The sequence below is a fragment of the Bufo bufo genome, chromosome 2 (assembly GCF_905171765.1).
Source record: "Bufo bufo chromosome 2, aBufBuf1.1, whole genome shotgun sequence".
Classification (NCBI taxonomy): Eukaryota; Metazoa; Chordata; class Amphibia; order Anura; family Bufonidae; genus Bufo; species Bufo bufo.
In genome coordinates this window covers 21,206,957-21,218,814 of record NC_053390.1, presented here as the reverse complement: position 1 = coordinate 21,218,814, position 11,858 = coordinate 21,206,957, and the positions used below count along the sequence as shown (strand labels likewise).

Sequence of the window (11,858 nt, the reverse complement as noted above, 5' to 3'; positions counted from 1 at the left end):
ATGTATCACGATCAATGGCTGCACACTCTCCCCGGTCAACCAAGTCCGCTGCCTTGGAGTGACCTTGGATTCTGCCCTCTCCTTCAGACCGCACATCCACGCACTTTCCACCACCTGCCACCTCCAACTCAAAAACATCTCCCGCATCCGTGCTTTCCTTAACTTTGAATCAGAGAAAATGCTTGTACATGCCCTCATCATCTCCCGCCTAGTGTCACAGCCAGACAGTGGAGAAGCGCTGACAGGAGCTTTTCAGATCCTCCTCCTTGAATTTCTTTGTTTTGGTTTAGTTCTCATCTCGTTAGTCTATCTCAGCTGTCATGCAGTTGGACTGATTGCTGCCCTTTAAGTTCCTCCCCATGATGCAGTAGTGTGCGGCTGATACAACTTCCTGGAGTGTGTGTGCATGCTGTTACCAGTTCTCAGTTCCCAGTTCCCAGTCCTCAGTCGTCTGCAAGATAAGTGCTGTTTATGTATTTATGATTTTCTCTTTTCTGGATCCAGGTGACCCTGACTCCCTCCGTGTTAGTGTAGGGAGCCGGTGGTCGTGTCCCCTCACTATTGTAGGGTCTTCAGGTAATAGATAGCCGAGGTTCGTGGATATGCGCCCATCCACCTTTGGGGTGTTCGCATAGGCTGAGCAGTGAGGGAGAGTGGCAGGTCTATTGCAGGGGTCTCCCTTTGTTCCTTAGTTGTGGATCCAGAGAGTCATTGTTTATATGGTATTGTCTTGTTTCCCGTACACCATCCGTGACATTATCAGCCGCCAAAACCGTCTCAAGCATGGATCCGGTTTCACTTTTGGCTGAACGCCTCCAGGGTCTTTCATTGGAGGTAGCTGATCTCCGTAGGATTTTTTCTCAGTTTCAAGTGACCGGTTCAGCTTGCGTTCATGGAGTTTGTGCTGAGCCTAAGATCTCGCTCTCGGATACGTTCTCTGGGGGTAGTGAGAATTTTGTGCGTTTTAGAGAGGCTTGCAAACTCCATTTTCACCTTCTTCCCCATTCTTCTGGTGATGAAGAATGGAGGGTGGGGATCATTATATCGCTGCTCAGGGGTAACGCTCAGTCCTGGGCCTTTTCGCTGCCGGAGGGGGCACGGCCCCTCCGTTCAGTGGATGAATTCTTTTTAGCCCTGGGTCAGATATATGATGATCCGGATCGTATTGCTCTGGCTGAGTCTAGTCTACGTCTGTTATGCCAGGGTAAACAATCCGCAGAGATATACTGCTCAGAATTTCGGAGATGGGCAGCAGATATGGGTTGGAATGATGCTGCACTCCGAAGTCAATTTTGCCAGGGTCTTTCAGAGAGATTGAAAGATGCATTTGCCTTTCATGAGAGGCCAATCTCCCTGGACTCTGCTATGTCTCAGGCCGTTCGTATTGACAGGCGTCTTAGTGAGAGAGGAGAGATCTTTCCTTCCTGTCATACTCAGTCCCGGGACAGTGCAGCGGTCTCATTCTGTGCGCAGGGGTCTCAGTCGCTGTCAGCCCCTTCTGAGCAGGAACCCATGCAGCTGGGGTTGATTGCCTCAGACAATAGAAGATTCAGCCCGCATGGGAGGGTTTGTTTTTGTTGTGGAGGTATAAATCATTTGGCAAATGTTTGTCCCTCTAGGAGATTCAGGCAGTTTTCTGGGAGTAATAAAGAGACAAAAAGGAAAAAATCTTTTAAAAATGTTCCGTCTGTTACTATTGGCAGGGTTGAGGCGGAGATTGAAGGTTTTCCGTTTGCTTGTAGTTCCCGTTTTGTCCTGCCTGCTAGGGTGGCGCTAGAGAGCAAGAGCATTTTTTGTGAGATTTTTGTGGATAGTGGAGCAGCTGTCAACCTCATTGATAATCAATTTGCAATAACTCATGGTTTCCAGGTATGCACTTTGGGAAAAGATATTCCTGTTTTTGCTATTGATTCAGCTCCACTTTCTCAGAAATCATTAAAGGGCATAGTTCACAATATCCGTTTAATTGTGAGTGATGCTCATGTTGAGGATGTGTCATGTTTCGTCCTTAGCGGTTTGCCTACTCCTCTAGTGTTGGGGCTACCCTGGCTCACTAAACATAACCCCACCATTGATTGGCAAGCGAGGCAAATAAATGGTTGGAGTGACTTTTGCAGAGAGAATTGCCTCATAACATCTGTTTCTGAGGTTTCTACTAAGACTGTACCACCTTTCCTCTCTGAATTTTGGGATGTCTTCTCTGAGAGTGGAGTTCAGGGTTTACCTCCGCACAGGGAGTATGATTGCCCTATTAATCTCATCCCAGGCGCCAAGCTGCCTAAATCTCGTTTATACAATCTCTCCCAACCTGAGAGGGTCGCTATGCGTGCTTATATCTCTGAGAGTCTGAGAAAAGGACACATACGATCCTCGAAGTCACCTGTTGCCGCTGTTTTTTTCTTTGTTAAGAAAAAAGATGGTTCTTTAAGACCTTGTCTGGATTTCAGGGAGCTGAACAGTATCACTATTCGTGATCCTTATCCGCTTCCTCTGATCCCGGACCTGTTTAACCAGGTTGTTAGGGCTAAAGTCTTTTCCAAATTAGACCTAAGAGGGGCATACAACCTGGTTAGGGTCAGAGAAGGAGACGAATGGAAGACGGCTTTCAATACCCCTGAGGGCCATTTTGAGAATTTGGTTATGCCTTTTGGTTTGATGAATGCCCCAGCCGTTTTTCAGCATTTCGTGAACAGCATTTTTTTATCATTTAATGGGAAAATTTGTATTAGTGTATTTGGATGACATTTTGATTTTTTCTCCTGATTTCAAGACTCATAAGGAACACTTACGTCAGGTCTTGCTCATCCTGCGGGAGAATAAATTATACGCGAAACTGGAAAAATGTGTGTTTGCGGTTCCAGAGATTCAATTTCTGGGGTTTCTTGTCTCCGCTTCTGGTTTTCGCATGGACCCCGAGAAGGTCCACGCTGTGCTTGAGTGGGAGCTTCCTGAGAATCAGAAGAGGCTGATGCGTTTTTTGGGCTTTGCCAATTATTACAGGAAATTTATTTTGAATTATTCCTCTGTTGTTAAACCACTCACTGATATGACCAGAAAGGGGGTAGATTTTTCTTCCTGGTCGGTAGAGGCGCGTAAGGCCTTTTCTAATATCAAGGAGAGTTTTGCTTCCGCTCCCATCCTGGTACAACCTGATATTTCGTTACCCTTCATAGTTGAGGTTGATGCTTCTGAGGTAGGGGTGGGTGCGGTCTTGTCTCAGGGTTCCTCTCCTGCCAAATGGCAACCGTGTGCCTTTTTCTCAAAGAAACTCTCCTCCGCAGAGAGAAATTATGATGTGGGAGATAGGGAATTGTTGGCCATCAAGTTGGCTTTTGAGGAATGGTGCCATTGGCTAGAGGGAGCCAGACACCCTATTACCGTGTTTACTGACCATAAAAATCTGGCCTACTTGGAGTCAGCCAAGCGTCTGAACCCGAGACAGGCCAGGTGGTCTTTGTTCTTTTCAAGGTTTAATTTTGTTGTCACGTACCGCCCTGGGGTTAAGAATGTGAAGGCAGATGCCCTGTCACGTTGTTTTCCGGGAGGTGGGAATTTTGAAGACCCGGGTCCCATTTTGGCTGAAGGTGTGGTGGTCTCTGCTCTTTTTCCTGAATTGGAGGCAGAGGTGCAGGCAGCCCAGTCAGAGGCTCCTGATCTTTGTCCTCCTGGGAGGTTGTTTGTGCCTCTCGCTTTGAGACACAAGATTTTTAAAGAACACCACGATACGGTCCTTGCTGGGCACCCGGGGGCAAGAGCCACACTGGATCTCATCGCTCGGAGATTCTGGTGGCCTGCGCTTCGTAAGTCGGTTGAGGGTTTTGTGGCAGCTTGCGAGACTTGCGATCGTGCTAAGGTCCCTCATTCACGGCCATCAGGTCCTCTCCTTCCTTTGCCCATTCCTTCCCGTCCTTGGACACATCTGTCCATGGACTTCATAACGGACTTGCCTCGTTCCTCGGGGAAGTCTGTGATTCTGGTGGTGGTGGACCGTTTTAGCAAAATGGTGCATTTTATCCCTTTTCCTGGTTTGCCCAATGCTAAGACGCTGGCGCAGGCATTTATTGACCACATTGTCAAATTGCATGGGATTCCTTCAGACATAGACTCTGATAGGGGCACGCAGTTTGTTTCCAGATTCTGGAAGGCTTTCTGTTCTCGCTTGGGGGTTCGGTTGTCGTTCTCTTCTGCTTTCCATCAGCAGTCGAATGGCCAGACAGAGCGCGTCAATCAGAATCTGGAGACATATCTGCGCTGTTTTGTGGCGGAGAATCAGGAGGATTGGTGTTCTTTTTTGTCCCTTGCTGAGTTTGCTTTAAATAACCGTCGTCAGGAGTCCTCTGATAAGTCACCATTTTTTGGTGCATATGGGTTTCATCCGCAGTTTGGGACTTTCTCGGGAGAGGGCTCTTCTGGTTTGCCTGATGAGGACAGATTCTCCTCGTCTTTGTCATCTATTTGGCAAAAGATTCAGGATAATCTAAAGAGCATGAGTGAGAGATATAAGCGTGTGGCAGATAAGAGACGTGTGCCTGGTCCGGACCTGAATGTTGGTAATCTGGTGTGGTTGTCTACCAAGAATATCAAATTGAAGGTTCCCTCCTGGAAGTTGGGTCCTAGGTTTATTGGGCCTTACAAGATCCTGTCTGTCATCAATCCTGTTGCCTACCGTCTTGATCTTCCTCAGACTTGGAAGATCCATAATGTTTTTCATAAGTCCTTATTGAAACCTTATGTTCAACCTATTGTACCCTCGCCTTTGCCTCCTCCTCCGATTATGGTTGATGGAAATCTTGAATTTCAGGTCTCTAGGATTGTGGATTCTCGTCTTGTCCGCGGTTCCCTCCAGTACCTCGTTCATTGGGAGGGTTATGGTCCTGAGGAGAGGATGTGGGTCCCAGTGACGGACATTAAGGCCTCTCGTCTCATCAGGGCTTTCCATAGGTCCCATCCTGAGAAGGTGGGCTCTGAGTGTCCGGAGTCCACTCGTAGAGGGAGGGGTACTGTCACAGCCAGACAGTTGAGAAGCGCTGACAGGAGCTTTTCAGATCCTCCTCCTTGAATTTCTTTGTTTTGGTTTAGTTCTCATCTCGTTAGTCTATCTCAGCTGTCATGCAGTTGGACTGATTGCTGCCCTTTAAGTTCCTCCCCATGATGCAGTAGTGTGCGGCTGATACAACTTCCTGGAGTGTGTGTGCATGCTGTTACCAGTTCTCAGTCGTCTGCAAGAAAAGTGCTGTTTATGTATTTATGATTTTCTCTTTTCTGGATCCAGGTGACCCTGACTCCCTCCGTGTCAGTGTAGGGAGCCGGTGGTCGTGTCCCCTCACTATTGTAGGGTCTTCAGGTAATAGATAGCCGAGGTTCGTGGATATGCGCCCATCCACCTTTGGGGTGTTCGCATAGGCTGAGCAGTGAGGGAGAGTGGCAGGTCTATTGCAGGGGTCTCCCTTTGTTCCTTAGTTGTGGATCCAGAGAGTCATTGTTTATATGGTATTGTCTTGTTTCCCGTACACCATCCGTGACACCTAGACTACTGCAACACTCTCCTCTGTGGCCTTCCATATAGCACTCTTGCACCCCTCCAATCTATCCTCAACTATGCTGCCCGACTAATCCACCTCTCACCCTATTACTCCTCTGCCTCTCCCCTTTGCCAATCCCTTCACTGGCTCCCCATTGCCCAGCGAATTCACTTCAAAGTACTAACAAATACATACAAGGCCGTCCATAACCTGTCCCCTCCCTACATCTCTGAGCTACTTTCCCGATACACCCCCACACGCACTCTCCGATCCTCACAAGACCTCCTTCTCTCCTCTTTTCGCCTCTTCCCACAATTGCCTCCAAGATTTCTCCTCTGCATCCCCCATACTCTGGAACTCGCTACCACAACATATCAGACTCTCACCTACAGTGGAATCCTTCAAAAGAAACCTGAAAACCCACCTCTTCAGACAAGCCTACAACCAGTGACCCTGCTGCCTCTATACCGCCATGACCAACTTCACCCACACCTACTGTGTCCTTCTCCCATACCATGTAGATTGTAAGCCCTCACGGGCAGGGCCCTCTCTCCTTCTGTACCAGTTTGTAACTCGTCTTGTTTATGATTAGTGCAATTGTCTGTATTATGTATGTATACCTTTTCTCATATGTACAGCGCTATGGAATGAATGGCGCTTTAATAATAAATAATAATAATAATATGTTGAATTGTGACACTACATATAATGACTGTCATTCTGAACATGGATACGGCTTCTCTCCTGTGTGACTTCTCTCATGTGTTACAAGACTGGATTTATCTGCAAAACATTTCCCACACTCTGAACACTACATATAATGACTGTCAATGGGTTCACAACACGACATGCTATACGTCATGACAGTCAAATAAAATCCAACACTTGGATTCTTGGTCGCAGGTCATATGTGACTTTCCCATGATAGAACCCAATTGAAGTGTCACGGTACGTCCAGTGTCAGAGGTTAGAAGATCTGAGAGACTTGCTGCTTGTGAGGCTAACTGAGTCTCTCGATTCTCAGTGTTTTTGTTTGGTAACGACCATACCTCTTGTCAGGTGTAGCTTGTGGTCATTACTGCATTCCCTATTTAGTTTGTTCTCACACTTCTTACCATGCGGTTGATATTTTCTGCTTGGATTTGGAAGAGTTGGTGTGTGGACCTTTCCTGTGTTCTTGCTCATCCATTTTCTATAAGATAAGTTGTACTGCTCTTTATATTTGGTTGTTCCCTTGTGCTTGTTGTTACTAGGCCTCAGGGAGATGCTGGTTCATTCACCTGGGAAGGAACCAGTTGTCTCATTCGCTGTCAGTATCTTTAGGGCTCCTAGGGTTTAGGTTCTGGCTTATGTATTTTACCACCTTCAGGGTCTATACATGCTGATAGGAAACCCCTAAACCTGGCCCTGACTCCTAGGAGGTGACTGTTCCCCTCTCCCTAGCCTTGAGGCCTAGTTCTTTGTGTTTCCCCTTCTGTTGTTATTCTGGCGTCCCTCCCCTCCCCATTATTCGTGACAGCAAATCATGGTCAACTACGACTTCTGCAGTTTGGCAGATATTTTTTGCCGCCAAATCTCAGCTCTAAAATAGCTACAAGACATAAGTTACAGACAAGTTGTGAGACTGTTCTGAGACTTGCAGTAATGTGACACATGTTGCCCAAAATTTAATGTCTGTGAATAAGATGGGTTTAAAATAATTTTTTGCTCTTATCACATTTCCCATATCTATGTGTGAATTATCTGATGTCTAACAAGAGATGATTTATGTGTAAAACATTTCCCACATTCTGAACATGAATATGGCTTCTCTTTTGTATGAATTCTCTCATGCATAACCAGATATGATTTTTGTGTAAAACATTTCCCACATTCTGAACATGAATATGGCTTCTCTCCTGTGTGACTTCTCTCATGTGTTACAAGACTTGATTTCTGTGTAAAACAGTTCCCACATTCTGAACATGAATATGGCTTCTCTCCTGTGTGACTTCTCTCATGTTTAGTAAGATCCGATTTCTGTCTAAAGCATTTCCCACATTCTGTACATGAATATGGCTTCTCTTTTGTATGAATTCTCTCATGCATAACCAGATATGATTTCTGTGTAAAACAGTTCCCACATTCTGAACATGAATATGGCTTCTCTCCTGTGTGACTTCTCTCATGTTTAGTAAGATCCGATTTCTGTCTAAAGCATTTCCCACATTCTGTACATGAATATGGCTTCTCTCCTGTGTGACATCTCTCATGTGTTACAAGATTTGATTTCTGTCTAAAACATTTCCCACATTCTGAACATGAATATGGCTTCTCTTCTGTGTGACATCTCTGATGTGAAACAAGAATTGATTTCTGTCTAAAACATTTCCCACATTCTGAACATGAATATGGCTTCTCTCCTGTATGAATTCTTTCATGTCTAATAAGAGAGATTTTTTCTATAAAACATTTCCCACACCGTGAACATGAATATGGCTTCTCTCCTGTGTGAATTGTCTTATGTTTAGCAAGATCTGTTTTACTTGTAAAGCATTTCCCACATTCCTGCTCTGCTGTCTGAATTCTTCTGTGTGTAGAAAGTCTTGATTGTTCTGTACACTCTTTACCACCTTGAAACCTTTTATCCCCTTTCTGACCTGTATTTGTGGTAACAATCTGTAATTTGTCAGGAGAAGGTTGCTCATGATGAGGGGGATTATATAATAGATCTGTACTGTGAAGTCCTGGGTGTACATTAAGTGTAATAAGGTTTTCTCCTGAGGAGAGCTGCAGGAGATCTTTATCTTCTTCTTTATAATTTAGTGATAATATAGCTTTGCTCTTAATATTTTTACTGGAACTCTCTGTGAAAATAAAAATTGGAATTTGTGATTATTTTTCAAACTACGGCGAGGACAAACCTATAACATTCCTATTAGGCCTCATGCACACGACTGTTGTTTTGGTCCGCATCCGAGCCGCAGTTTTTGCGGCTTGGATGCGGACCAATTCACTTCAATGGGGCCGCAAAAGATGCGGACAGCACTCTGTGTGCGGTCCGCATCCGTTGCTCCGTTCCGTGGTCAGCAAAAAAAATATAACCTCTCCTATTCTTGTCTGTTTTGCGGACAAGAATAGGCAGTTATATCAATGGCTGTCCGTGCCGTTCTGCAAATTACGGAACGCACACCGACGCCATCCGTGTTTTGCGGATCTGCAATTTGCGGACTGCAAAACACACAACGGTCGTGTGCATGAGGCCTTAGGCTGTAAATGGATATATGGTATAAACCAGCTCTGCCTCTAATGCCACCAGATGTAAGGTAGCTATCCTATAAGTCAGTGTCCGACCTTTTAAACTGGTCTCGAGACATGACTTGGATAATGATTAAGTCATTACCTGCTGCTGGAAAACTCACACTGGTCAGTACATGATGAGAGATCTCCTTCCTCCAGCAGCAGGTTCAGTGTGTAATTACAGCTTCTAATTCCTTCTGCTGTTATTTTACTGCAGCCTGGACTAAGCTTGTGTGAGACAGCAGCAGCGGGGGAGGAGGTACACTGAAAGGAGCACGTCACTTAGGCCCCTTTTACACGAGTTAGTATTCCGCGCGGGTGCAATGCGTGATGCGAACGCATTGCACCTGCACGGAATCCGGACCCATTCATTTCAATGAGGCTGTGTACATGTGCGTTGGTTTTCACGCATCACTTGAGTGTTGTGTGAAAATCGCAGCATGTTATATATTCTGCGAAAATCGCATCGCATCCGCAAGCAAGTGTTGTTTGTATACATTCAGTTTCTTATCACGCGCATGCAAAATGCATAAAGAAAACACAATAAAAACTGAACAATTGAACGCGATCGCAGGCAAAACTGAAATCGCGCAGTTTTCACTGAACGCAGTCACAACGCATCTGGACACGCTAGTCTGCATGGGGCCTTAGGGCTGTTTCACACGAGTGGATCCCGCGCGTGTCAGCGTGAAAGACAGCCAAGCAGCGCTGCGGACTGCAGAGACACGGAGCAGTGACATGATTGATGATGCTCCGTGCCTCTCTGTGATCTTATTACTACAAAATCACAATGAGATAAAGTTGTCACCGTGATTTTCTAGTAAAAAGATCACAGAGAGGCACGGAGCATCATCAATCATGTTACTGCTCCGTGTCTCTGCAGTCCACAGCGCGGCTTCGCTGTCCTTTCACGCTGCGGATGACACGCGTGGGATCCGCTCGTGTGAAACAGCTCTTAAGGAACAGATGTACACTGGGAAGGCACTGAGTGAGAAACGAAAATGGAAAATCACTTTGACCTCAAAGGGTTAAGACTCTGAAGTCTGTATAGCCTAATGGCCGCACAGTCACCAGATCTCAGGTTTATAGACATCTTCAGGATGCAGTGGAATAGACAGAGTGAGGTCATCAATCAGAACCTGTAATAAAGGTCTCCAGCACCTTGTTGGGTCCATTACACTAAGAATCCAGGATGTTCTAAGGCTACTTTCACACTCGCATTTTGGCTTCTGAATGGAAAAGGATCCGCTCAGAATGCATCAGTTTGCCCTCCGATCAGTCTCCATTCAGCTCTGGAGGCGGACACCAAAATGTTGCCTGCAGCGTTTTGCTGTCCACTTGACGAAACTGAGCCAATCAGTAACATAGCCAATACGGCTATTGTGCCAGATTGTGTCAGAGAAAACAGATCCGTTCTGGCACACAATGCAAGTCAATGGGGATGGATCCGTTTTCTCTGACACAATCTGGCCAAAAGAAAACTGATCCGTCTCCCATTGACTTTCAATGGAGTTCATGACAGATGCATGCGGTTGTATTATGGTAACAGATCCGTTTTTGAAGATCCATGACGGATCCACCCAAAACGCAAGTGTGAAAGTACCCCAAGGCTGTGATGGCGAACCTCCGGCACACCGGCTGTGGTAAAACTACAAGTCCCGAGATGCAAACTTGATTGATTGTTCTCAGAGCTCCATAAAAAAGAATGGAGCATGCTGGGAGTTGTAGTTTCCCCACAGCTGGAGTACCGGAGGTTAGCCACAACTGTTCTAAGGGGAACGAGGGTCCTATCAAGAATTAAGAAAGGGGATGTAATGAAGTGTCCTGTGAGTGCAGGTGACCATCACTGAGACGTCTGTGTCTGTACAATAATCACATGTGACATCGGAGCTTCCTGATCATCATGGAGCTGAGGACAGGAGTGCACCGAAAGGAAGGAAAAACACAACAACCAAACAGCTTTAACCCCTTAATGACTAGGCTGGTTGTCATTTAACGACCTATTTTTTTTCTTTCTTTCAATGGAACCATTTACATGTAATTTATGGTTTAGCTTTTATAAGCCCCAGCTATTGTTTTGTGTTTTGCTGTTCTCTTTGGCGTTCTGTCATAAAGGGAGTTTAAAGAAATAACTGTCACGTTCTGTCTAAGGGACGGGTCAGCAAAGAGGGGAAGTCATATGGTCGACAGGTGTCAGCTGGATAAGGAGAAGACTTCATCAGAATCTGAGGTCACTTTCTCCATTAATGATTCCATACCTATGGTGACATCTCCTGGAATGTCCTCCTCCACCTCACTCTTACACGGGGGATCGCCCATCATCCTCTCTTCTTCAGCCACCACTTTAATATCAGTCAGATCTTCCCCCTGATTTGTCATCTGTAACAATTCAGTACAATAGAGCAGACAGGTGGGAAATCTAACAGATCCACAGAAGAGACCCCCACAATCTATGACCCCTCTATGACTGCAGGACCCCCCTATATACAGTGGATATAAAAAGTCTACACACCCCTGCTAAAATGTCCGGTTTCTATGATGTAAAAAAATTAGACAAAGATAAATCATTTCAGAACTTTTTCCACCTTTAATGTGACCTATAAACTGTACAACTCAATTGAAAAACAAACCGAAATCTTTTAGGTGGAGGGAAGAAAACAAAAAAAAAAACTAAAAATAACTGGAGATGTAGCTGTGTTCAAAATTAAGCAATCACATTCAAAATCATGTTAAATAGGAGTCAGCATACACCGGCCATCATGTAAAGTGCCTCTGATTAACCCCAAATAAAGTTCAGCTGCTCTAGTTGGTCTTTCCTGAAATTTTCTTAGTCGCATCCCACAGCAGAAGCCATGGTCCACAGAGAGCTTCCAAAGCATCAGAGGAATCTCATTGTTAGAAGGTATCAGTCAGGAGAAGGGGACAAAAGAATTTCCAAGGCATTAGATATACCATGGAACACAGTGAAGACAGTCATCATCAAGTGGAGAAAATATGGCACAACAGTGACATTACCAAGAACTGGACGTCCCTCCAAAATTTCTGAAAAGACAAGAA

The 11,858-nt window shown here is 45.4% G+C and overlaps 1 protein-coding gene and 1 long non-coding RNA gene across 2 annotated transcripts; both read right to left on the bottom strand.

Annotated features, from left to right (window-relative positions):
• Positions 1-7,250: 7,250 nt before the first annotated feature.
• On the bottom strand, positions 7,251-8,260 carry LOC120990651 (gastrula zinc finger protein XlCGF17.1-like). The gene is made up of 2 exons (XM_040419567.1): positions 8,240-8,260; positions 7,251-8,204 (listed from the first exon to the last, which is right to left on the bottom strand). The coding sequence occupies exons 1-2, from the start codon at positions 8,258-8,260 to the stop codon at positions 7,251-7,253; spliced, it is 975 nt and encodes a 324-aa protein (XP_040275501.1).
• A 12-nt stretch (positions 8,261-8,272) lies between these two features.
• On the bottom strand, positions 8,273-11,122 carry LOC120991216. Its single transcript, XR_005776570.1, has 2 exons — positions 11,060-11,122; positions 8,273-8,368 (listed from the first exon to the last, which is right to left on the bottom strand). It is a non-coding gene; the product is annotated as an uncharacterized LOC120991216 (long non-coding RNA).
• Positions 11,123-11,858: the final 736 nt, after the last annotated feature.

Bases quoted from the DNA above. Each gene is read 5' to 3' on its own strand.
- LOC120990651 (XM_040419567.1), bottom strand. From the start codon at position 8,260: ATGTACACCCAGGACTTCACA. The intron at 8,205-8,239 runs GTACAGATCTAT...CCTCATCATGAG, and splicing joins TGTACACCCAGGACTTCACA to CAACCTTCTCCTGACAAATT.